The sequence below is a fragment of the Homarus americanus genome, unplaced genomic scaffold, assembly GCF_018991925.1.
Source record: "Homarus americanus isolate GMGI-L3 unplaced genomic scaffold, GMGI_Hamer_2.0 scaffold32871, whole genome shotgun sequence".
In the NCBI taxonomy this organism is placed as follows: Eukaryota; Metazoa; Arthropoda; class Malacostraca; order Decapoda; family Nephropidae; genus Homarus; species Homarus americanus.
The window spans coordinates 2,627,389-2,650,013 of NW_024748870.1; the positions used below are offsets into that span (position 1 = coordinate 2,627,389).

Here is a 22,625-nt window from a genome sequence, read left to right on the forward strand (position 1 = left end):
ATGATCATTCTGGCCGTCGTTGTTCGTGGTCCTCCTGAAGTTTGAGAGTATGTAAGGGTAGGCGGGTGATGGAGGGGACTCGAGTAAAACAAAACGAGAAAAAAAAAAAAAGGTTAAAGGCAATAAAACAAAACAAAATGAAAAATAAGGAAAATAAAGCGCATAAAAACCCACAAAAACAAATAAACCTCTAAAACATTTTCTTTGTTGGGAAGGTCCATCAATGTTTACATGGGCCTCTCTAACTCCTTTTCCTTTCATTTCTACTTTAAGTTAGGAATTATCTTCTGTTTTACAATATATATAATATTAACACAAGGACCCTCAGCTTGTCTTGCCGTGGTCATATAAGAATCATTACTCAAACAACACTTCATTTTACATCTAGTTATTCTTGAAATATATATTATATATTAAGGATCTCTATAAATAACAGTAGAAACCATAATCATTACTCTATGACTAATTAACTATATTAACTGACACAAATTTGATTTTTTTCTTTAAATTTCAAAGGCTCTGAAAAAAAACAAGTGACTGTAGCAAATACAATTAATTATCAACCGAATCAAGAACCATCGACACTGTGCTGTATATACTGTACATACCAAAAAATATTTTCCGTACCATAAATTTCTCCCTTTTTTCTTTTACCCTCTTTGGTTGTAGGAAATAATGAACGTTCTTGTAGACTGTTGTATCTTTACTGTCCGTATCTTGGCAGGTGACGTAGATTCCGTCCTCGTGAATTGGTGTCGATTCCTCTGTTACCAATAATATATTCGCCCTCAACCTTAAATGAATATTGACTTTTAACATCAAAATTATAGAAAAACAATAAAACAAATAATTGAAGCCTAATAAAACATTCTTTGTATCTTTGTTGATCTTGACAATGGACGATATATTGATATATTGAACACCTGAAATGTCCAGGCTATGAGGTTACCTTGTTTGTATCCCTGTGTGGTCTCTATACATGAGGAACTGTATACCTGCATTGTTTATATACAAGTTGAATCAATGTAAACTTAGTCTGACGATTTTACTGAATAAATATATATATATAAAAAGACAACAGTTATTACTACCTCACCAAGTTACGTTAGGGTGTTTTATCAAGATGTAAGATAAGCCAGGTGGAGATAATAGTTACGTAATTCACAATCGCATTTACCTGTGATCCCGGAGTTATTGACGTCAGGGTGCATAACTGTATACAGGTTCTGATAATAAAATGACGAGTGAGTGGTGTGTGCATGTGGTGTGTGTAATACTCACTGGGAATTCTTGTCAGCTTTATGGTTGTACTTTACAGGATCCTGCTGAATCCTCCTGATGCCTCTGTAGGAGCAGTTGAGGGACTCCTGGGTGGCGCCGTAGTCCTCAGCGTGTTCCTTGTGCAATACCAGGAAGAGTCCCCGAGTCTCTGTCAGCGGCCGCTTGGCTGAACACGCAATCTAGTGTAACAAATTCTGTCAACACAAAGTCTCGCGCGCACACATTCACATCACAGTCGAGATCTGGTTACACGTACACTAGCACTGGGTATTATAGAAACTAATCTCTACTGCATAACATTTACAGCAACTCCATTTAAACTCCAAAACATATACAGTTATCTACCCCCCAATATGCCTAACCACTCCACCGCTCAATAGTTTTCCATCTTTCCCACAAAATTGACCGAAAAAAAAAAATATATCAACACAAATACTGTCTCAGAAAAATGCATCCACTCTAACATACAATTTTCGTGGCGACAAACAGTCATTCACGCGAGAACCACAAAAAGATATAAGATCGAGTGTATACATTTTTTTTAGAGACTCAGATGGACTTACCTCCAAGTCATTTTTTTGTCTATACTGAGAGAGGCTTGGGTCTAATGGATCGAAGTCCGGGATGACACAAGACGGAGTATGGATGAGGAAGTGGGGCGACTCGTCCACTGTGAAGGGGAGGGGAGATTAGAACACGAGTACAAGTGACGTAACTTATCAGAGGATTGATGAAGGGAGAGAAACCTAGACTGAGGGGGAGTGTGAGGGTGAGTGGGGGAGTGTGGGGGAGTGTGAGGGGTTGTGAGGGAGTGTGAGGGGGAGTGTGGGGGAGTGTGAGGGGTTGTGAGGGTAATTGAGGGAAAGGATGCGAGGGAGTGTAGAATCATCATTATTCTTATTAATGATGTCATTATTATTATTACTATTGATATCATTACTATATTATTATTATTATAAGTAGTACTATTAATTATTATTAAAAGTAGTAGTAGTAGACATCAGGATTTTTGTTCCCATGGCCGCCTGTCACCGTAACTTAGCTCTCGATGCTGCACACAGGAGGAACGAGAACGACAAGAGAAGGGCATATGGAGAGAGAATTCAAAATCTGCTGACTACAATCCTGTCACAGCTAGGATAGCTTCTTATGTATTAGGATATTTAATATTAAGGTAATAAAATGGCGGCGAAGGTGTGGCTATTGGGGGAGGCTGGAGGCCATAAAAAAAAGTAGCAGCAGCAGTAGTCTAGTTGTAGCAGAAGTAATAACAGTCGTAGTAACGTGGCCTCCAGCCTCCCCCAATAGCCACACCTTCGCCGCCATTTTATTACCTTAATATTAAATATCCTAATACATAAGAAGCTATCCTAGCTGTGTTGAGTTAGTTGAGCCGCAGATTTATGCGGCATTCAGTGACTGTAGCCTCATCGTCAATATCTGCAACTGTTGTCGGCTTTGGGGCCGATGCTCTCGTTCCCCTGAGGCAGAGCAAAGCCGACCGAAGGAGAGAGAAAGACAATCGACATCTCATCCAGGCTGTAACATAACTTCTGGGCTGCTGCTTCTGTTCGGAGATCACCACCGGTAATCTGACGTAGAAACATCCTGCACTTGGTCCCATCCTACCAGAGGTTGTGAACACTAGAGGAGTGTAATAGTAGTAATAGTAGCTATAGTAGTAGTAATAGAAGCAATAGTAGTAGCAGCAGTCTAGTAGTAGACGTAAAAGTTGAAGTAATAGTCAAAGTAATATCATCACTCACCGCTACATGCTATCCCACAAGGCTTAGGGTTGGTCGTAGTTGTAGAGGACCCATCTAGTTCACACAAGTAGTAGATGACGGAGAGGATGCTCACTATCATCACCAGGTACACACATCCTCGTACGTTCATGTCTACACGGAAGATACACGTGTACATCAGGGTAGTCACTTTTATTATTTGGTTGGTGCGTAAGTGTGTGTGCGTGTGTAAGTTGGAGTGTCCGGACAGAATAACAAAACCAAAATAAGGAATAACAAATAAACTAAACTAATTTAATCTAACCAAATGTGCGCGACAAATCATACACTATCTTTTCTAATGAACAAAATCCACAGAACAAGATAACCCTCCCTCCCTTCCCTTCCCCCCATTATGCTATTCTTTTCGTTGTTTATCTTTTAATCTAATCATTTACTCATAAACACATGATAAGAATGATAAGTATTAACCATTTCAAGTCCTCCCTTACCTTCACCACTTAATGGTTAGGTTAAATAACACTTGAACGATGAAAACGAAAAGTCCCACTAATGGTGAAAATTTCCTTCCGTCAGATTAAGACGAGGACCTCTATACCTTCACTAGACGAGGACGAGAGCTCTATAATTTCACTAGGAGACGAAGAATTCTCCACAAGTACAAAAAACAGCGAGTATTCTCCCAATGGTAGCTCCGAGGCGACTGATATCTGAACTTCCTGGGGTCCTCTGCATCACTATCTCCCTGCCCCGCTCCCCCTGATAACTCTGTTTCATACTTCTCTTATCAATGATACGTTAGTTACTTTATTATTCTCACCTGCCTCATTATTAAACACAAAACAGATTACTCACCCCAAATCAGGCCTCTGTAGATGGGGACAAGACGAAAATAACTTGAATTTCCTATAAGCCGCCACAAACTTGGGTATATGGTAGCTCTAGTTCATCATCTAATTGTGATTTTGGTTATAAATTCGTGCGATTTTTTTTTAAGTATAGTTGATGAAGTTGAATACGCATGGGGAGAGGAGTTTTATATAATAGGAGCTTCGAAGTTGACCAAGACACACACGTATATTGGGGTTTAAATTAGTTTATATAGTTCCACTTTAATTGAGTTTCACGACTATATTTATGGGTTTTACAGAAGGTATATCAATTTGTACCTGTCTGTCCGTCGGGTCATTAAGCCGTGTTTAAAAAATACATTCACTTTCTCCCTCCTTAAGAGTATATCGAGATTACGTACACGAGAGTTAGAATGTACAGAACTCCCTCCCCCCTAACTAGTTTACACACACTATTGAACAACAGATGAGAAGAACAATGGAGACTCTTATCACATACAACTTCTTGGTGCTCACTATCTCTAACGTAACAGGAAATGTATTACTAATCTTTATATTTGGTACAGTAGTTCATCTAATAAAATGTATCCTCATATATCCTAACTCACAGCTGACTTATTCGTTAGTGTAACCGCCCAATGAGCGACTGTGGGATAACGAGACCCTTGCACGGAGGAATCGATTGTTCTTTATTCGGTCAGAATCTGCAGAGTACAAATTACATGTGTTACGTACGCGATAATTAATTCACTCGTACGTTTCTTCACTATTAACGACTACATATAATATATTTGAGTAGAGTTGGGTGTTAAACCATATAAAAACTTGCTTGTTTCGGGTTTAATGTAGGACTTGTTAGCACCCTGACTTGATAGCTCACTGGATGGCTAGAGACTAGTCGAGCTAGTTAGCCCGAGGCGAGGGCATCTGTTTCACATTTAACACCTCAGCAAAATTCGTTGTCAACACCCCCTCTCTCCTGTCTCCCTCCCTTCTAGTTTATCTTACTGTGGCGGTAACAGTTAGGATTCCCTCTACATCAACTTAAACCTCTGTTCTTCCTTTTATGTTATACCCTTCCCGTTTCCTTCCTTGTTCACTAGTTAATGTCCCAGAGAAAAATGTAAACGCACTAACAGACAGATTTCCTTGGAAGCCGTATCAATGTTTAGATTATACCAGCACCATTGTCCTCATTTACGAAAGGACCTCGTACATCAACCAGTGAGAACAATGTTGCTGTTGTAATACGAACATTAACACGGCTTCTACAGAAATCTGTCCGTTAGTGCGTTTACATTTTTTCGAGACACCTCGTAGAATACAGATGTGTACTGTTGTATCGCATAAGGGCCCGTCCACACGATCGATCCGTGCCCTGCGGGTACGCGCTAAATGCCCATCGGGCAAAATTGGCGGGCAAACCAGCGGCTTGCCCATGCCCGTCGTTGAGCGAAATCATGGGCCGCCTGCCTGGTGGTTTGCTGCCGGATATGGAGTGACGACTCTACCAGACAAACGATAAAACCGACATTCCTATAATATTGTCATTAATATTCAACATTACACAAGCCTACAATACAAGACTCGTGTTATTATTGGAACCTCACGTGACTGTCAAAAACAGCTGATCACTACGCCACCGCTGACCTCGGGGGTCGGGTCCTCAAGTCGGTGAGGTATGAACAGAGATACTGACAGAACGTATGCTAGCACCTTGTAAAATCTGAGTTAAGTACTGCAAATGTGATACTTATATGTTCCCAGCTCGGTCCAGATGTCCAGTGTATAACCAAATAAGCTTATGCAATGTACATTATTGGCGTGACAATAAACGGGAGATTGTTTATGTATTATGTAATGAGGACATTCGTGTGTGTTCTTCGTTCCTGCCGCTCTCCTCACTCTAGTCCCATAGCTTCCTGTCTATGCATATCATAATTCTAACATTATTCAGTGAATTTTTATGTACTACAAATCTCACCTGCAAGTAATCTTCCTTGAGTACTTCATACATGGCTTGACAAGTTGCAGGTATTATGCCAGACAAACTTCTTGATATCCTCGTTCTATGCTGAAGTGACGTGTAGGTGCACCCAGTTGAAATATATATGAGCGTTGCCTCTAGACGAGCCTCTGCAGATATACTCTCCCTCATATTGGTATCCTTTTTTTTTTTTTATATATGGTTCCACTTTCGCTAGAAGTCTGTAAAAGGTGTTGGGGTCCAACCTCTTGTAATTGGTGAAGTCTTGCTCATGTCCATCTTGCAGTTCACGTAAAATCGTGGCATGACTTCCCAATACTTTTCTTCAACCTAACCACTCTTTGCACCATTCCCTTTTCTGCATTTGGTTCTTTTTTGTACATAGCAGCAATTATTATAGTACACAACGCTATGCTCTTCGCTTTAACTGTCCGGCGATTATTCCTGCCACACACCATGGTGATCGTACCGCACCTGGCCACCTACTAGCTACCGGCGCCAGACTATGACTGCCGCCAACCACCCCCGTGTGTACAACAACAACACAGGCTTTGCCCGGTAAACGGGCACTGCTCGATCGTGTGGATGGGGCTTAAGTGTACTTCTGCCGCCGGAAAATCCTCTTATCTCGAGTTATGTTTTGTGTGTGAAGTTAGCGAGGGTCGTTACTGTGTAATTAGTGCCAGTTAATGTGCGTGGTGTGTGTTTACGGTTTTGAGTTAACGAGTCTACATTCTAGGATTAGTCTGGCCCAAAGCAGTGAAACGGCATTGAATAACAATTTTCTGACCATAATATAACCTATTTTACCTCTCAACCATTAGCCCCCACAAGTAAAACATCACCTTTGGTTTTATTCAGGAGTTCCTTAGCATTGTCAATATTACCTTTATATATAGACAATTAACTTAATATTTCTACTTTATTAGAGACGGCCTTGACCACTCACACTTATACACTCAATTAGCTTTTTTTTCGTGTTAATGTAAGTTGTAAGTTTTTTATCATATAGGGAGCGGGTTGTACAACCATCGGCCACCAGGACCCTTTAAAAACACTATCCACTCTATAGAAGAAAAACTCAACTCTTTACCACCTCTTATGTTTTCAGAGATTCATCAAAAGATTCAACAAACTTTATTCAAGGCTTTTATTACACCCATAGATATAATTCCTAGCGTCAAGTTACACCCTTTTGGAATAAATAAATTTTGACCCCTATCTGTTCCTTGTAATAAATACGAATAACCATACTCTAGTACAACTTACGACACAAACATTTTCAACCCCTATCTATCCGTGTCTATGTTATAATTGCTTAAGTATACTCCTATTTACTTTTAACAAACTATAAAAATTATCTTTGCTTATCGTAGCTTGATCTATCTATATATTCGTACGGTTGATAATGTCAGTCTTCTACAACATCCCATTTTTCTGGAGAAACCCAAGTAATTATATTATTTTAGTTTACAGAATAAACAGATAAAGTAATAATCAGTAGAAATAAAGTCTGATCATATTACAAGTCTTATATAATCATTTACGGTTATTGAATACGAAAAATAAGACTTCTTTTGATAGCTTTTTGCCTCTTGGTGAAGTGATTACCTTTTTACCTATGATAAGAATGCAAGGAAAAACAATCAAACATTGTTTATCGTTGCTTATAGAAAACGTAGACTGCGAAGGCCCCTAGAACTACGGCTGCCACGATAAACACAATCATTGAGATCATAAAGTCTTGACTCTTGCGTTGTAGGTTATTGTACTCTTCCCACGTCGGGCCGCTGTTGGTGGTGGTGTTATCAGATTCCTCAAAAGCGATATGCCACCTGGAAGCAAATCACCTTATATAAAAAAATAGACAAAGAATATAGATGTGATTTAGACGTGATATATCAATGGATGTCAGGTCTATTTTTTACTTCATTAAATAGTTAAAATAAATAAATAAAGAAAGCGAGGAAATAAGAAAGAAAAATAAAGGGAAGACTTAAAACACAATAATACTCGAATGAAAGAAAGAAAGAAAGAAAGAGAGAGAGAGAGAGAGAGAGAGCCAGCCAGCCCTCACCTGTCTGGATACTCGACTTGAAGGCTACACTCATCCTGCACCAACATGAAGTAATGGGTGTCCTTCGTCAGCGACTGCCACTTAACAATGTCTAGCTCCTCCCAACTCTTCTTATCTGCTTCAGGCGTAGGGTCCCTGGGATGGCGAGGACACATTACATATATACATAAGTGTATTACGGTAGCTATGTTAAGCAGTACACGGGAAAACACATTCAACTATATATACATAAATAAATACACATAAACACTATATATATACGTACATTAATACATCACAATGTCAAAATCGCCTTATGACCTACCCGTAGATAGCGAAATTGGTCCACATTCTCACCATACGATCTTTAACAACGAGCTGCTGATCTTCTAACTCTGCCGGGAGCGGGAACAGGTACATGAGGTCGTCTGAGTGAGTCACCCCTAGTGGAGAAGACAGTAGCAACCAACTTAAGTTCCTTAAGTTTGATGTACAGGATTAATTCTATACCCAATCTACCGCATTGTGTTGAATCATCTGAAGATTTCACCCCCACAGCTTATTTTACCCGAAGATTACTCCCCATAGCTTATTTTACCTGAAGAATAACCACCCCAACGCTACCTGGAAGACACTGGTTAGGTTAGAGTAAGGGTGGTAGATCTTCAGGTGAAATAGCAAGGGAGGCAGTGATTCCTCTTGTTTCATCTGAATTGATAAGAGTTTTAAAGCTGATCCATTCAGTAGTAAATTGACTAAACGACAATATATAGACTTAAGCTACATAATGACTGTTCTCTCACGCATACTGTATAAATTGTCGAGTTTCATTTCCTCGAAGTTAAGTTGGGGGTATAACTAGTAAAATGACCCATTTGATCGATAAATATATACCCAAGACCAAACCCAGTGCTTCTAGGAATACGAGGGGATCCCTACACATGAACCATGCGGCGGTCGACAAAATTAAGAAGAAAACCCAGAAATTCAAGACGTGGGTTGGGTCAAACGATGAGCAAGACAGGAGGATGTATGCAAGAGCCAGAAACCAAGCAAAGATAGAGTGTAGGAGGGCTGAAAAGGAGTTCCAAAGGCTGGTTGCACGCGAGGTCAAGTCAAACCCAAAGGCGTTTTACCGCTATGCAAAGTCGAAATTGAAAACGCGAGTAGGAGTATCAGACCTGAGGCTTGAGGATGGTAGTTACGCAGATTCTGACCAGGATAAAGCTGAGGCATTGAACAGCTTCTTTTCCTCAGTGTTCACAAGAGAGGATGCAACTAACCTTCCTGCGTTTGAGGACAGACGGTTCGACACAGCACTGACCCACATTGTGTTCACAGAAGAGGGTATTAGAAATAAACTGTCCAGGCTAAAGGTCCATAAGAGTCCCGGACCTGACATGGTGCATCCTAGAGTGCTAAGAGAGCTGTGCAACGAGCTTGCAGAGCCCCTGAAGATTCTGTTTTGTAAATGCCTGGATGAACAAATGGTCCCCAGTGAATGGAAAGTGGCTTATGTGAGTCCTATCTTCAAGAAGGGCGATAGTCACTCCACGAACAACTATAGACCGGTGAGCCTGACCAGCATAATATGTAAAGTACTTGAGAGTATTATCAGAGATGCCGCGATGGAACATCTACTACGAAACAACCTTGTAAAAGATTGCCAACACGGTTTTATGCCGGGGCGCTCTTGCTTAACACAATTGCTCAAGGTATTGGATATTTGGACCCATATTCTAGAACGGGGTGGTAATATCGACAATATTTACCTAGATTTTGCCAAGGCTTTCGACAGTGTACCCCACGAAAGGCTGAAAATCAAACTGGAAGGGTACGGAATTCGGGGAAATGTCCTAGCGTGGATAGAAGACTTTCTACATGACCGCAAGCAGTGTGTGGTGATTAATGGCACGAAATCGTCATCTGTACCTGTAACAAGTGGGGTACCGCAGGGTAGTGTATTGGGCCCGCTGTTGTTTGTTTGTTTCATAAATAACATGCCTGACGTTGTACACTCCTCCATACAAATGTTTGCCGATGATGGCAAGTTATTTCGGGAAATTAAGAACCAAGCGGACTGTGAAGAGCTGCAGAAGGACCTCTGTGGGCTCCAGGAATGGTCGAAGAAATGGCTGCTTAGATTCAATGTCACGAAGTGTAAGAGGATGCACCTGGGGTGTACCAACGGTAAGGAGGCGTATCATGTCCCAACGGGATGAAGAAAATGCACTAGTTGAGACTGTGTGTGAGAAGGACCTAGGTGTGTATGTTGACAATGAGCTGAAGTTCTCGGGCCATTGTGAGAAGAAGGTAAATCAGGCAAATAAATTATTGGGTCTTATAAGAAGGTCGTTCAGATATCTAGACGGTCCGTCCTCGTGACGATCTTCAGGAGTGAAGTGCTTCCCCATCTGGAGTACTGTCACCCCATCTGGTCCCCGAGATATGCTAGGGACTGTCAGTTGGTTGAAAATGTTCAAAGGAGGGCCACCAAACTGGTGCCTGCACTTCGGCACCTCAGCTACCCTGAGAGATTGGAGCGCCTGAACTTGCCTAGCTTATACTACAGACGGGCAAGGGGGGACCTAGTTGAGGTGTATAAGCATCTCAGGGGGCACTACTCAGTTGAGTGTCCTTACTTGGAGCTGGCGGACGCTCGCTCCACAAGGGGTCACAGCTCAAGATTGAAGAAGCCGCAAGTCCAGAAAACCGTGAGGGCAAACTTTTTCGGAATGAGGGTTGTAAACTCTTGGAACAATCTACCAGAGAGTGTTGTGACGGCACCGAGTGTGAGCTCTTTCAAGAGAAGACTTGACCAACACTGGAGCGGGTTCAGGTACATTCAGGAGCCGGTGCATGCCCAGTATTTGCCAACAGTGCGTGACAGAGACGTGACCGATCGCCCGGGCGGCTAGCGAGCCGATCTTTTGGTGAAGAATATAAATGAAAAGAGACGTGACCGATCGCCCAAGCGGCTAACAAGCCGATCAGTGGCGAAGAGGATAAAAGTAAAAGTAAAAAGATCGATGGACAATCATTCTCGGAGTGAGATGAATTAGTTTTTTTTTTATTGTTTTCTGTAACATTAAGAACGGGTGCTTATTCCCCTTGTGTAAATGTATGTATGTTTACTTAGGTACAAAGTCGTGTTTCTGTTTAATATAATAATGATAATTTCTCCTTTGTGGATATTAATACTACGAGGATATTTTTTTCCTTTTAAAAGTATATTTGTATTTGATTTATCGTGTATAATTTTATCTCCGTCTCATCTGTACTTACTGCTTCATGAAAGATGAACTAGGATTAATTTCTTACTCATTTAGGACTTTCCCGAGTTAAATACATCTAACATTACAAATGCCACTACTACTGGGTAATGTTTTTTGTGTTTTTAATATTGATAGGCTAAATTTACTGTATACACCTGTAAAGATTGTAAATTAAACACTCCTGTGACTCGCCGCATCCAAAAACTTATAAGAAAGTTACTATACTTTTGATATACACAAGTTACTCCTCAAAAAATAATTGTTTTCTTTAATTTTCTTTAACAGAGAATAAATTTAGGATATACTTTGTAAGTTTCTTGTATGTACAGTACTGTATGTAGTGTATATACCTGTATGTAGTGTATATACCTGTATGCATGTATATAGCGTATGTATCCCACCATAGAGCAAACATTATTACAGTACTAGACGATTAAACTAACCTGGTCTGAAGGGCATCTCACTATGACCCATGAAAAGCCAGCGGAACATTGTATCATCAGACTCAAATTCAAAAGAATAGAAATAAGTGTTGGAGGCGGTGGTCTGGGCGTGGTACTTGGCTGTCATCCATGCTCCAGCTTTGAGGAATAGCACACCTGCCATCTGTCACGGTCACCAACACACACACAGAGTAAAGAACGTTATGAATATGTTAACGAATTTATTTAATATATACAGTACAGTGATTTATTATATATACCACATAGGAGGAAATAATAATATCAAGAAAATTTATAACAAAATATGAAAAATACAAACGTAAAAAAAAAAACGTATTGCATTTCAAAATTCTCCTTGATTTAGTCGTTCTCCTTTACTCACATCTATTAGGCCTGGGGCGGCGTATGGAAAATCTCCCAGATCTCTGTCGCCTACATAAGCATCAGCTAATGACTCCGAGAGGCCTCCAGTCTTATCCATCACACCTGTGGAATATACACACACAGGTAAGGGTCATCACGTGAAGATTAGGTACACTCATATCTTATTTCACCTGAGGATTAATTAAACACCCTAATGCTACCTATGGGGAGGGTTAGGTTAAGTTATGTCTAATTTTGGTTTGATTAGATTAGGCTATGTTAAGTTACTGTAGATTGAGTTAGGTTAAGTTAAGGTACATTAGGTTAGGTTAAGGTACATTAGGTTAGGTTAAGGTACATTAGGTTAGGTTAAGGTACATTAGGTTAGGTTAAGGTACATTAGGTTAGGTTAAGGTACATTAGGTTAGGTTAAGGTACATTAGGTTAAGTTAAGGTACATTAGGTTAAGTTAAGGTACATTAGGTTAAGTTAAGGTACATTAGGTTAGGTTAAGGTACATTAGGTTAGGTTAAGGTACATTAGGTTAGGTTAAGGTACATTAGGTTAGGTTAAGGTACATTAGGTTAGGTTAAGGTACATTAGGTTAGGTTAAGGTACATTAGGTTAAGTTAAGGTACATTAGGTTAGGTTAAGGTACATTAGGTTAGGTTAAGGTACATTAGGTTAGGTTAAGGTACATTAGGTTAGGTTAAGGTACATTAGGTTAGGTTAAGGTACAGTAGGTTAAGTTAGGTTATGCCATATTAAGCTAGTCTTAGGTTAAGTCATGTTAAAGTATACACTAGCATAAGTTAGGTCAAGTTAGCCTAAGTGTTATCGCCGCTGGCTTCAACTACAGTGCTGGCGTTGTTTTACAGGAACAAACATTAAATCTCTCAGCCTGCGACCACGTGCGCCGCCCTCACCACGCGACCTGCACAAACAAGATGCCCTGATTCTGCGGAGTGTATGGTTTAGACTTTAGAGGGTGGTGTGGCCGCCTGGCCTCCATGAGGCAGATCGCCCTCTCGAGGGATGCTGTGAGGATCATCCCTCTGCTAGCAGTGGTGAACACCGACTCCCAATCCAGGCCGAGTTTTGTGTTGGAACAATTTACACGGTACTATTGTCCCTTGGAACACCATAATGGTTCGCATTGACCCGCACTTGTAAGTACAGCCAAAGTGATGACATACCCCTCAGTACTGAAATATTGTGGTCTAATTATGCCTACTCGTTTCTGCCTTATCTGAAACAACAAGACAATGCGGAATGAAGTGTAACTAAGATTAATTGAGTTATGAACTTTGTGTCATGTCACTATTCCTAATAATCAATTGTAATTAAGATGAAATCGTGTGAGACTAACTAATTATGTATCAGATAGATCACCATGTAATACTATTGAACGCTTTATTCTCTGCAGGTTTTGACCACATCAATAAATATTGCATGCGTCAAAAGGCGAGTTTCAATCATTCCCATCGACTTGCCCGTCACCTGAACGTCCTTAACCAAGACGTTTGCAGTAAGAGTTATTAATCTTCAGGAGAAATAAAGTACGAGGGCTAATCCCCAGGAGATCCTTAACAGGGAATTACTTACTGTAGTTGTATTAAAAAGAAAAAACAACTTATTGGTTTATAATATCAAGTTTAATAAATCGTTTATCACCGAGTCATAACTTCCAACCTGATACTTGATGGAGTCAGGTTTTGGTCTGTTCCATAAAGACTGACTTTTACCTCAATCTTCTACGAACTGAAGTAAAAGGTGCGAGATTTGAGCCTGACAAACCTCTACAGACACCCACAAAATCCACACACTTACCCACAGACAACTCACAGACACTCTCCCACAGACACCCCCACAAACACCAGACTCTCTCCCACAGACACTCTCCCACAGACACCCCCACAAACCCCAGACACTCTCCCACAGACACCAGACACTCTCCCACAGACACCACACCTCCCACACAGACACCCCCACAGACACCAGACACTCTCCCACAGACACCCCCACAAACCCCAGACACTCTCCCACAGACACCAGACACTCTCCCACAGACACCCCCACAAAGCCAGACACTCCCCACAGACACTCTACAAACACCAGACACACTCCCACAGACACCAGACACTCTCCCACAGACACCCCCACAAACACCAGACACTCCCTCCTCCCCACAGACACCCCACAACACCAGACACTCTCCCACAGACACCCCCACAAACACCTGTGACACTTCTCCCACAGACACCAGACACTCTCCCACAGACACCCCCACAAACACCAGACACACTCCCACAGACACCCCCACAAACCCCAGACACTCTCCCACAGACACCAGACACTCTCCCACAGACACCCCCACAAAGCCAGACACTCCCCACAGCTTACCAAAGGCAGCTAATAAATCATCAATCATCCTGGTCCTCATGTAATGCTTGTCGTCAGTCAGGTTGTTCGGCTCCAGGAACTCTGCATACATAACTGAAGTGGATAAACAAACATTAAATGGAAACTCAAATAACGAATGATAAGGATAGTAGTAGTAGTAGTGATGATAAATGTAATGATAGTAATAGTGGTTAAATGATACTACTACTACTACCATTACTACTAAACCTGATATTACTACATAACCTACATCCATACGATTGAATTTTTGTAGTACAGGAAGTCTTTGAAAAATATATGTACACAGCCTAGTAAGTTTGTCGTGAAGAACAAGTGAATGTTACGTGTTATAACAACATTGTCCTCACATCAACGAGTGAGGACAATGTTGCTGGTATAATACAAACATACAAAATATCTTTACGAAAGTTTGTAAAGCATTGAGTTTATAGTTAACCATCCTATTACCAGATTATTTTTTTTTGCAATCCCCGTCCATTATTTGGAGGATTCCGTTATTGAGAATATCCGCTATTGGGAGGTCCTGTATTGAGAGGGTTTAGTGTACCAAGTTTGATAATTCCGCTATTGACAGGGTTTATTGTATTACTTTATTGAAATGTCCGGTATTGAGAGGGTTTACTTATCTAATAATTTTGAGACGCCCTGTTGTATGAAGGAGGGAAAAAGGAACTTGTAGTATAGGACTCACTGCCTAAGACGAAGGACCCCTCATGTTTGTTGGCGCCGATCATAAGAGGTACATCTGTGACATTCCCGTCTAGGAAATACTGTAATGGGTCGTGTTCCAGCAGCCTGTCACTCACATTACTCCCCTGGGTCACCGGCGCCGCGCCCTTGAACCCCATCCCACCTTGGCTTCGATCCTTAGCCTGGTGATCAAAACATTCACCTGTTATATTGTTTAGTAATCCTCTAAAAACACCTGTCGTCCTTATTCCCATCACCTGTGGATATGTTGCATCGTATTTCTCTTAACTACAATCATCTCCAGGTCATCGCTATCTCCAGGTCATCGCTATAGGTTCCTTTAACAACCCCGAGGCCCTCACTAGGTCAAGTCCCTTCCCTCTTAGTCAACAAACACATAACTTACCACAAACGCTGCCATACTGAGGGACATGTGGTCAGCGGTCATATTCAACATACACTCATACAGTTCATCCGCGTCGTTAGTTTGGCATCCTGCGTTATGTCCTACAGCAAAGGCAGATCCTATAGGGTCAGAATCGTGGGACCAGTGTTCAAGAGCCGATCCACTCTCTCCTATGACTCCCCTGAAGAGTCCTGTAATGTTGAGTTATGTAAGGTGAAGGATATCCAGTTTAGGATGAAACACGGTGGGTTAGGTTAGGAAGAAGGATTTGTTTTTCGATATTCTCCTATGTATTTATTCATTCATCACTTAATCCACACGTAACTAAAACCTTGCTTCCCCCCCTCCACCCTTCCCTCGCCTCCTCTCTCTCTCTGCCCCCCACTCCCACCTAGAGATAACCCCAAACACAATAAAAATTACACACTAAGGCCATTTTCTGAAGCCACACATCCAAGTTAACAGCCAATATTACCATTACACTTCAGTAACACAAGGACTTTTAAAGGTTGTAATTACGTTATTAATTACTCTAAATCATTAAAACAAGAGATAATACTCACCACGAGACGCAGGTAAGATCAGATGGTAATTAACAGAAGCTGACCCCGCACTTTCTCCAAATATAGTCACTCCGTCTTTATCACCACCAAAACCGTCTATATTATCTCGAACCTGTTGGGGATATTGGTAAAGATTAACTCCTGAGGTGTGTTAGTAGTGGGTTAACTAATTCTGTCGTAATAGGAGTGGGTTAACTAATTCTGACGTGTACTAGAAGTGGGTTAACTCATTATATCACTGTAAACTTCTCACTGCTCTAACATTGTATCATCACTGTAAACATTTCACTGTTCGACTGTATCCACACTCACGTACCCACTCCATAGCCAGGATTTGGTCCCATATACCAGCGTTTCCAGGAGCTTTATCATTGACCAAACTGAAGAAACCTGGAAATATTAAGAATAATAAATACCTATTATAAAAAAAGGTAAATATGAACACCATATATACCTGTATTTTCATTATGATCAAAACCATTAAAAAAATAAATATAACCAAATTACAAAAAAAATAAATCCCAGGTAATTATATTTCCATTAATGTTACTAAAACTATATTAAGAAAAACAGTTATATATTCTAGTGGAAATATTCTAATAATATAATTAGAGACAAAAACGAAAGTAGGATAAAAAAGAAGAGATTGGCCATTTTTATCTCACTCTCTCTCACTTTCACCAAAATGAATGCCATTATTTGTCTTCTTTATGTTTTGGTTAGAAAGGTGCAGGGGGCAAGGGGGAGAGGCGGGGGCAGGGGAGAGGCGAGGGCAGGGGGAGAGGCGGGGGCAGGGGGGAGAGGCGGGGGCAATGGTACTCACCCAGGGAGCCAAGACGATAGTGAATAACCACGAGAATCACATCACGGTCGAGAAGCTTGGTGGGCAGGTAGAGGGAGGCGTCGCCGTTAACGAAGGCTCCTCCGTGGATAAAGAACATGACCGGCAGGAGTTTTCCGTCAGGTAGGTCTCCGGGCAGCTGTCGGAATATGAAGTGAAGTTTAACACCGAGAGGAAGACGAATGGAATGAAATTAAAGATAAGCGTAGAGTAGTTTATAAGACATAAATACTGTGTGTGTGTGTGTGTGTGTGTGTGTGTGTGTGTGTGTGTGTGTGTATACTGTACATTTATACTGTGTGTGTACTGTACATTTATACTGTGTGTGTGTACTGTACATTTATACTGCGTGTGTGTACATTTAGCGCTTCTTTTAAACGTATACATAGTGTGCTGACGTTGAGAAAGAAGCATTCAGAACTTTTTTTAAACGTACATAAGGTGTGTAGACATTGAGAAAGAGACAATCCTCGCTCCCGGCCGCTACTTTACCCAACATGGCTTTCTGAGGGCACATGTCGCCGATATGGTCAGCTTCAAGCACCTCGTCCTCTTCCCAGTACACGCCAGCAGGGTTAGTTCTCTGTAATAACAATAATAATGAAAGCGAATGATGATGGTGAATGATGGTGATGAACGTAGTAAGTGAGGAGAAATATTGTGGTGATGGAGTCTAATTTAACCTAATCTAAAGTAATATAATTCGAATTAACCTAACCTAACCTAACCTAACCTAACCTAACCTAACCTAACCCAACCCAACCTTACCACAACTACACACGTTAATAAACATCACTAAAATCAATTGTTACTTTAAATCGGAGTTCTCCAATAGGTGCTTCGCCAAATCTGATCCCCTGGAAGGCATAAATTATCCTGTTGTTCATTGTCCTCATTGTTTTACCCTGGAGAGTCGTGGTGAAGTTGGCGCCATTCAAGTGTGTGTGTTCAAGCATGGGAGGTTCAGTGCCTTTGACGGTGTACCTGTGAAAATAATTGTGTTTTTTTTAATGTATGCAGCGATGGTTATTTTGTTTAGTTATTATTAATGTTTTTATTATTATTATTGTTTTTATTATTATTGTTATTATTGTTATTATTATTATTATTATTATTATTATTATTATTGTTATTATTATTATATTATTGTTATTATTATTGTTATTATTATCATTATTGTTATTATCATTATTGTTATTATTATTATTATTGCTATTATTATTATTAGTGTTATTATTATTATTGTTGTTATTATTATTGTTATTATTATTATTATTGTTATTATTCTTATTATTATTATCATTATTGTTATTGTTATTATTATCATTATTGCTGCTATAAACTTCAACCCAACACCATTAGTGATATTTATTCAGTAATAAACAAAGACGCTGACAATTGGTTCAGCAGGTGTACAGTATTATGTAGATCAGGCAGGTGTGTAATTAGCAATATACCTCGATTGTGCAGGTATACAAACAATGGTAAACAGGTAGGAATTTGACCCAGGATAGCCAACAAAGCGAACAGATGCTTATATCGAGCAGGGTCCTTGGCTTAGGTTAGGGTTTATAATTAGCAATAGTAAATAAAAATAAAATAAATGTGAAAATTTGTTGAATAAATATATATCTTTTACATGAAGTGAGAACATAGTGGTAAGTGCCATTATGATAAAGCTAAGTATACCTAACCTAACCTAACCATACAAGACGATTAACAAAAATATATAACCCCCATTAGATTAATTAATTTCCACCTTCCTAATCTTTCCCTTTTAAGTGTAAGTGACTGAATATATTTACCTTGTCACTACGGAGCAAAAAACACTGATAAAAAATGTTTGAGGTTCCCTAATTGTGCTTGATAAAGGTCAGAGTTAACGAGGTGATTAAACTCTTAAATGTTGCGGCAAGGGGTGGGGTGGGGTGGGGTGGGGTGGGTGGGGGTAGGGTGGGTGGGGTGGGGGGGGTAGGGTGGGTGTGGGTAGGGTAGGGGTGGGGTGGGGTAGGGGTAGGGTAGGTGGGGTAGGGTGGGGTAGGGTAGGTAGGGTGGGTGGGTGGGGGTGGGGCAGGTAGAGGGGTGGGGTGGGGTGGGGTGGGTGGGGCAGGGTAGAGTGGGGTGGGGGTGGGGTAGGGTAGGGTAGGGTGGGTGGGGTAGGGTAGGTAGGGTGGGTGGGGTAGGGTGGGGTGGGGTGATCTACAGATTTTGGCGAGGAGACCGGCTGTCACCTGCTTCACTCGTTCTAAACTCATCAAAACCTATAGGAAAAAAACTTTCTTATACAGAAAGAAATGTAACCTAACTTAACCTAACCATTTTGTGTAGAAAAAAAATAAATAAAAAATAAAAACCAACCAACCATACCAGAAGGGACGAGCCCCCTGGACCCCCCTTTGTTCATGTCCCCCACATTTCACCTTAATCTGATGAAACTCGGCAATTGACGTAAAATAATATCGATCACAATGTCGGCACAGCTCTTCCACCTGGTCAACCATATCTGGTACTGAAAATTCAAATCTCCGCTCCCGACGCACCCACGCACTGTTCATTGGCTAAGACAAAAAACTCTTGCCAAATAATAAGTCTCCTATCACTATAGCCAACAAGGAACTCCCACACCACCCCCGCCAGCACATGCGCAAGACGTAAACAATAAATGGCGACACTTGTGACTGACCAAATATAATATTAGAAAATGAATATCTCGGTTATCCTTAATTTCCGGCGAAATATCATAGAAGAAAAAGGTTTTAAAAATGTCCAAACACCACGAAATATATATTAATACCAGCGAGAGAAAAACCGGTGCTTTACTATAAATTCACCCTATTTACTATGTACTTTAGAAACAATAATGACAACTAAAGATAAGGTTTGTTCCGTACGAGAATTTACCCGTCGACACAACAGAATACAAATAAGCCTACAATTACTTAACCTAACGGAGCAGGAACACTGTAAGAGAAGACCAATAGCAAGGTACTCATCACTACGGAGGAGAAGGAGGTGAGACCCACAGCCGGCAACCACACTGTCCACGAGCTGACTGACTCTAGTTCCTCAACACCAACCCTCGAATGAATGAGTCGAAGATGGTCCAGTGTGGTGATTCTTGGCAGTCCCCATCACACTTTCGTCTTTAACCACTAGATGGCGACACCAACCAGAACAACATTGTGGTTTGCTGCTGTACCACATAGATGAATACAATATAAATATAAATAATAATATACACAAAAAATACACTACATGATTCCGCAAAAAAAAATTAAATAAATAAATACACATTCGTTTCATATGGATTTCAATTACCGAGTGACTTAACATGCTTGACACCTCACACATCAACAAGTGAGGGCTTTGAGTAGCTTGTTTGTGTAACACTAAGTCAGTTTACACTCGGTCACTCATTGGTCGTCTTAAGTTACGTCTCGTCACTTACTGGTCCCTGAGTTACACCCTGTCACTCACTGGTCCCCGAGTTACACCTGGTCAATCACTGGTCCCTGAGTTACACCTGGTCATTCACGGGTCTCTTAGTTACACCTGGTCACTCACAGAATCCCTGAGTTACACCCGGTCACTCACTGGTCCCAGAGGTCCTGCATGACAGAGCCCTCGAATCGAAGCTGGCTGAAGAATGGGGAGTGGTTCAGGACGTTTAGGGGAGGGGCTCTCCCTAACGTCACGCCCACCAGCATTAACATCAGGAGGTCTCGCATCTGTACGAGGGAGAAGAAACGCCTGTGTTATGGAGAGATGCACACCTGTAGTAGAGAGAAAGAGAGAGAGAGAGAGAGAGAGAGAGTGAGAGAGAGAGAGAGAGAGATTAATATTATATCTGTACAGGTGAACTATCTAAATGAACCAGGTAAATGCGCCCTCACACCTTTGGTTAAGTTAATTAATGTACCTTCACGTGTACACAGGTAGGCAGGCTGGCTGTGCAGAATGACTTGGAACAGGTAACTACATTCCTTCAATATAACAACACAGATATCTTTATATCTTAGCTCACGTCAATATAAGATACAGTTAAGTTAATTTGGTTATAGTTTTCGTTAAATTAAGTTATATTTGGTTAAGTTAGGTTATGGGTAAGTTATGTGTCGAGGTTAAGTTAAGGTGTGTTTAGTTATGGTCGGGTTAAAGTGCGTATGGTTAGGTTTATTTAAGTTAAGGTTGGTTTAGCCAGTACTGTACTAAGTGACACCGATTATGACAGTTTTAGTAAATATTATAATACAATCGTGTGAACAGTCCCCTTCACTGGTGCGTTTACAGGAGCTCGTCACAGTCCCCTTCACTGGTGCGTTTACAGGGGCTCGTCACAGTCCCCTTCACTGGTGCGTTTACAGGGGCTCGTCACAGTCCCCTTCACTGGTGCGTTTACAGGGGCTCGTCACAGTCCTTCACTGGTGCGTTTGGGGCTCGTCACAGTCCCTTCACTGTGCGTGCAGGGCTCGTCACAGTCCCCTTCACTGGCGCGTTTACGGGGCTCGTCACAGTCCCCTTCACTGGTGCGTTTACAGGGGCTCGTCACAGTCCCCTTCACTGGTGCGTTTACAGGGGCTCGTCACAGTCCCCTTCACTGGTGCGTTTACAGGGGCTCGTCACAGTCCCCTTCACTGGTGCGTTTACAGGGGCTCCTCATATAAGCATTCCACAACTTTTTGAGATATTAATTTTAATTTTATTTTAATTTTATTCCATATTATGTTTTCTATTGCGAGTTTCCTTATGTTCGAATGTAAACAAACACAGGGCTACCACACTGCACAAGACCTGACGAGTCCCTGTAAACGCACGAGTGAAGGGGACTGTATATTCCTAATCTTGATAACTACTGTAAATAATTTCAGACAAGAACATAAACTATTGTGATTATTTATATTAAAAAAAAGAGATGTGTTTACGTTTCTATATACTTGCTGCTGGTGTATGAGAAGGAAGTAGATGGGTCGCAGCAACAGCAGTAGTAGTAGGAGGAGGAGCAGTGGTACTAGTGTCAGCAGCCCACGTAAGCTGAGAGTTGACTGTGGCGCCACCAGAGTGTTCCTCTTCACATTTCTAGACCACCACCATCATCACGCACTGATAACTGTTTCTCCCTTTTAATTTTTTGTACATACCAATCACTTAAAAAAAATATATATATACATAATGAAATAAAAGAAGTTATATATCTAAAACTATTTCTTCTGTTTTTATATATACCTGTACCCCGCCAATCAAAATATTATAAGTACGTAGCCCATAGCCTATGCAACATGAAGACAATATTTCCACTATAACTAATTCGGATTTTTTCTAAATGAATTAAATATAGTTTATTTCTTTTCCTCCTTACTACTGTTTAGTCTCGATATGTTTACTTAAATATAGATTAAGTTAACATTACCAATCACAAAACATTACGAAGATGATTATTTACTATGTACTAAACGAATTATATTTAACACAATAATAAATTACCTTTAGTTTCTTTTAGATAGATTAGATACAGAGAGAGAGAGAGAGAGAGAGAGAGAGAGAGAGAGAGAGAGAGAGAGAGAGAGAGAGAGAGATACGCGTCCCTAAATAGACACAACACACTATCTCGTCCCAGGTAGGTGAGCTATATAAACCATGATGATGATGATGATGATGATGATGATGATGATGATGATGATGACGATGATGATGATGATATAA

At 40.8% G+C, this 22,625-nt stretch overlaps 2 protein-coding genes across 2 annotated transcripts; both read right to left on the minus strand.

Annotated features, from left to right (window-relative positions):
• Positions 1-4: 4 nt before the first annotated feature.
• LOC121853127 lies at positions 5-3,748 on the minus strand. Its single transcript, XM_042347068.1, has 6 exons — positions 3,625-3,748; positions 3,048-3,179; positions 1,845-1,951; positions 1,282-1,460; positions 628-793; positions 5-34 (listed from the first exon to the last, which is right to left on the minus strand). Exons 2-6 carry the CDS (start codon positions 3,175-3,177, stop codon positions 5-7), a joined length of 612 nt encoding a protein of 203 aa, XP_042203002.1. The 5' UTR covers positions 3,178-3,179; positions 3,625-3,748.
• A 3,237-nt stretch (positions 3,749-6,985) lies between these two features.
• Positions 6,986-21,978, minus strand: LOC121853161 (juvenile hormone esterase-like). Its single transcript, XM_042347122.1, has 15 exons — positions 21,848-21,978; positions 20,520-20,653; positions 17,738-17,909; positions 17,362-17,508; positions 16,908-17,064; positions 16,401-16,474; positions 16,085-16,196; positions 15,522-15,712; positions 15,117-15,297; positions 14,405-14,497; positions 12,021-12,124; positions 11,639-11,801; positions 8,246-8,363; positions 7,942-8,076; positions 6,986-7,699 (listed from the first exon to the last, which is right to left on the minus strand). The coding sequence occupies exons 2-15, from the start codon at positions 20,651-20,653 to the stop codon at positions 7,522-7,524; spliced, it is 1,959 nt and encodes a 652-aa protein (XP_042203056.1). The 5' UTR covers positions 21,848-21,978; the 3' UTR covers positions 6,986-7,521.
• Positions 21,979-22,625: the final 647 nt, after the last annotated feature.

Excerpts from the sequence above, each read along its gene's own strand:
- LOC121853161 (XM_042347122.1), bottom strand. The coding sequence starts at position 20,653 with ATGCGAGACCTCCTGATGTTAATGCTGGTGGGCGTGACGTTAGGGAGA. Across the intron at positions 14,498-15,116 it reads GGGGTCCTTCGTCTTAGGCA|TTATGTATGCAGAGTTCCTG; the intron begins GTGAGTCCTATA and ends TATCCACTTCAG. Across the intron at positions 7,700-7,941 it reads CAAGTCGAGTATCCAGACAG|GTGGCATATCGCTTTTGAGG; the intron begins GTGAGGGCTGGC and ends ATTTGCTTCCAG.
- LOC121853127 (XM_042347068.1), bottom strand. The coding sequence starts at position 3,177 with ATGAACGTACGAGGATGTGTGTACCTGGTGATGATAGTGAGCATCCTC. Across the intron at positions 1,461-1,844 it reads GACAAAAAAATGACTTGGAG|ATTGCGTGTTCAGCCAAGCG; the intron begins GTAAGTCCATCT and ends TTGTTACACTAG. Across the intron at positions 35-627 it reads AAAAAAGGGAGAAATTTATG|GAGGACCACGAACAACGACG; the intron begins GTACGGAAAATA and ends CTCAAACTTCAG.